The sequence below is a fragment of the Pinus tabuliformis genome, chromosome 1_1 (assembly GCF_031772625.1).
Source record: "Pinus tabuliformis cultivar Carrire ecotype Pingquan chromosome 1_1, CPIR1, whole genome shotgun sequence".
Classification (NCBI taxonomy): Eukaryota; Viridiplantae; Streptophyta; class Pinopsida; order Pinales; family Pinaceae; genus Pinus; species Pinus tabuliformis.
Window position 1 is genome coordinate 257,274,587 of NC_142297.1, and position 3,940 is coordinate 257,278,526.

Consider the following 3,940-nt stretch of genomic DNA (forward strand, 5'->3'; position numbering starts at 1 on the left):
AATTATTTGATAATAAAATTAAAAAAAACATACCCATCCAATCTTATACTCTTCATCTTATTTTCAAAATAAAAATATTTATCAAATATTAATTCTCAATCTTACCCCTCCATCTTTTTTTTTCAAAATAAAAAAGTCTATTAAAGTAATAAGCACCAAAACTTGCAAGAAACTTCTTTCCATTGTCTACTATCAACAGTTGCAAGAAATGTTTGTACATTATGTCTAATAACAATATTGACGAGAAGCTTGTTTCGATGATGGCTCCATCCAAATCAATATTGTTTTTTTTTAAACCATATGGTGAATGGGTCACTGCCAGTCGGATCAATCCTCGTAGCTGCCTCTATAACACCAGGAGTACCTCCAACCACCTGCAAGTCGGGTATACTAAGATCCTATGATTTTAGCAAGAGCAGACTCATGTGCCGCCAAGATGGGATTGAAAAATCCGCCCCTTTAACTTCAAATCTCATTGAGTACCTACTATGGTGGAATAAGAATCAATATTGTTACCAATACTTATTTATTAAATAAATGGGACAAAAGCCCTTACGGTAAGTTTGTCTCCAGCACATACATCACACAACGCCGCTATTATAGGAATGGGATAGGACGCTTACAATACACTCAACTTCTTAAGATATTTGCAACATAATATTTATAACCATATATCCGAGCATATACTATTTAAAACAGACAGGAAAATGACGATTTTGCTTTGTTCGCAGAAAACAATGTTAAAAACTATGAGACGGCAACCTTCCATGAAGAGAAAGGAGGTGTTTCTGAGTTCATCCACGTGAAATCCTGGTTATCATCAGCAACTCGATTTCCTGAGAATCCATAATTGGATAATATATTTTCTATTTCCTTCATCTCATCAGGTGTGATCTTCACAGAAAGAGCACCAATATTTTCTTCTAAATTCTTCACTTTGGTGGTTCCAGGAATGGGTGAAATATCATTTCCCTGATGAAAAATCCAAGCAAGTGAAAGTTGACCCGGAGAACATCCCTTGCTGGAAGCTATTTCAGCTATCTTTGCAAAAGTCACCTTATTCTTTTCAAGATTCTCTTCTGTAAGCCTTGGCATTGTCTGTACAAAACATTAATACTTAGTAAAATTGTAAAAAACCTTCGACAAAACAATAAAATGCAGAAATTTATCATTGCATTACTAGTAACTCAATATAATCCTGAGAAAATGAACTCAGTAATTTCGGGGAACGGGTATTAAAATGAAATGTTTCGGATAAATATCAAATAAGATTAAGAATGTTAACTTTAACTTTTAAAGCAATACTTATATTTATAATACAACCTTTTTTTTATATATCAACATTCTTTTTTAAAATACTAAACTCAAATAAAATATAGATAAACGCAGATATACCTTTCTAGCATCATTATTCGTTAAATTTTCAACTGACTTTGCTCCGGATGAAAGAAAACCCCGCCCCAGAGGGCTGTATGGCACAATTCCAATACCGAGCTCTCTGCCATTAGAATGTTCATATGTTAATTAGCAATTCATAATACAAAGCTAATAACAATATGGAAAATGCCAACTCCAACATCTGATGATACCTGCAAGTGGGAATAATTTCGTCCTCTACATCCCTAGTCCACAAAGACCACTCTAACTGAACTGCTGTTATAGGATGAACAGCATGAGCCCTTCTAATTGTCGATGGGGACGCCTCCGAAAGTCCGATGTACTTTATTTTCCCTTCTTCAACTAATTTCTTCAGCTCTCCAATCTGTCACAGATGGACACAAAAAGCACCACATCAAACAGCTGTATTTAAAAGGACAAGAAAGTTACGGAGAGATCTTGCTTCTCTCTCATTTATGGGGGATATTTCGAGCTATTGAGTGTGGTTCATTTCTTTCTGGGAAATGAGATAACTATCTCTGTGCTGAAGATGTAGATGAGTCATACTTAATAGCCAAAAACTTTGACCATAAAAGCTTCCAGATGAGGAATTCCTAAATGCTAAAACAGAATTGCTTTTTTCACATAAGCCTCCATTCTAAAATCCAGAATCATTCCAGGAGTAAACCTGAAATCCATTCTCAAATCCAGAATCATTCGAGAAGTAAACCAGAGCTATTGCAAGAGCACATACCGTAACTTCAATGGGGACTTTAGTGTCAATACGATGTTGGTAATAAAGATCAATGCAATCCACTTCAAGTCGCTTCAAGCTTGCTTCGCAGCAGGCACGGACATATGCAGGGTCTCCTCGAATTTTCAGTTTTCCATCGACAAAACCCGCTCCAAACTTTGTGGCTAATTGGACTTTCTCTCTAATTCCTTTAATGGCCTGCAAACAACATACCGTAGGTAAAAATTCTATCAAATTGGATAAGCTCCAGATAATTGCAATTACAAGGAAAGAGAAAACCCCATACAACAGTCCTACCTTTCCAACGAGGATCTCGTTGGTGAAAGGGCCATAAATATCCGAAGTATCAAGAAAAGTGACACCTCTGGAGACGGCATGGCGGATGAGAGATATCATTTCTTGGTCGGGCTTTGGAGGGCCATAGAAGGCCGACATGCCCATGCAACCTAACCCCAATGCTGATACTTCTAATCCTTGTGATCCCAAACGTAATCTGCCCACTGATGGTAATCCCGCCATTGCTCTGCTCTGCTCTCTGTGCGGCACTCAAACAATCAATCCGGTAAGATAGAACCGTCCCTTCTCCTTCGCCCTCAACGAGTTCACCCCATATATATATATATATAGATGGAGATATATGTATATGTCCCTGCCCTGCTACTTCAATGCCGTAAGAAATGAATCCATCACGGCGTTCGAAATCATTAATGTGGTCTACGATGAACTGGTCTTTCCTTTGACTAACCGCTGGATCAATTGTCATGCCTTTCTCATTTAAAAAAAATAGTAATCTGGTTTTTTTATGTTTTTTTAGTGAGTGACCGCCACAGCAGGTTTAGGGTACAATATTTCGGGACATTGCTAATTATAAATATAAATACGCTGATTGTAGTTAGGATAATTTCTTCGAAAGTCAAAATTTGTTTCAATATATAAAACCACATATTATCAGATAGATTTTGTATTTACTATTTTTTTTTTTTTTCCCGTTTTTCTGGATAAGATAAATTGATGTTGATGATGATGAATCTCCTTCTAAATTGAAAAGATTAATCAATGATATGGACACTGTCGGCCATTTTTAGATTCGGCAATCTAGCAACCCCAATCACAAAAAAAATCTTCACACAGATATTATCACACATTTATTTTATATATTATCATATAGAATTTAAATGTAATTTTTATTCCTATAAAATAGACTTATGTTTATCTTATTTCATATTCTTTAATATTAAAAAAATAAAACTTATTTTAAACTATAACTATAACTATAACTATATATATATATATATATATATTATAGGTATTATTAAACCTTCTTTTATATTATTATGTATAAAATGTTAGTATTTTATAGATAATTTTTTTGTTTTTAATTATTTTATATTAAACATTAAATAAATTATATATATATGTTTAAATAAAAATAGAAAATAATGTTTAAATAAAAATAGAAAATAATTATTTCCTATAGAAAAATAAAATAAAATAATTAACCATTTTTATTTTGGTAAATTGATATGAAATCATTTTAATTAGAAAAAACATTACAATGTTTTATTTATCATGAAAATTCAAAAATTTAATTATTCTGGTAATAGTAATTATAAGGTGTTTACTGGATTTTGGATATAAAGTGATTAGGTGTATTTTTAAAGTATTCTTAAATATTAAGTTAAGAGTTCAATTTTTAATCTTATTGGAATGTCGGAGGAAAAGAGAAAACCCCATACAACAGTCCTACCTTTCCAACGAGGATTTCGTTGGTGGAAGGGCCATAAAAGTCCGAAGTATCAAGAAAAGTGA

General features: G+C 33.3%; 1 protein-coding gene across 1 annotated transcript; it reads right to left on the reverse strand.

The window, feature by feature from the left end:
- Positions 1-494: 494 nt before the first annotated feature.
- LOC149212509 (putative aldo-keto reductase 2) lies at positions 495-2,776 on the reverse strand. Its single transcript, XM_089391862.1, has 5 exons — positions 2,429-2,776; positions 2,132-2,329; positions 1,590-1,762; positions 1,396-1,498; positions 495-1,098 (listed from the first exon to the last, which is right to left on the reverse strand). The coding sequence occupies exons 1-5, from the start codon at positions 2,648-2,650 to the stop codon at positions 748-750; spliced, it is 1,047 nt and encodes a 348-aa protein (XP_089247988.1). The 5' UTR covers positions 2,651-2,776; the 3' UTR covers positions 495-747.
- Positions 2,777-3,940: the final 1,164 nt, after the last annotated feature.

Excerpts from the sequence above, each read along its gene's own strand:
- LOC149212509 (XM_089391862.1), bottom strand. The coding sequence starts at position 2,650 with ATGGCGGGATTACCATCAGTGGGCAGATTACGTTTGGGATCACAAGGA. Across the intron at positions 1,763-2,131 it reads AAGTCCCCATTGAAGTTACG|ATTGGAGAGCTGAAGAAATT; the intron begins GTATGTGCTCTT and ends CATCTGTGACAG. Across the intron at positions 1,099-1,395 it reads CGAATAATGATGCTAGAAAG|ACAATGCCAAGGCTTACAGA; the intron begins GTATATCTGCGT and ends TGTTTTGTACAG.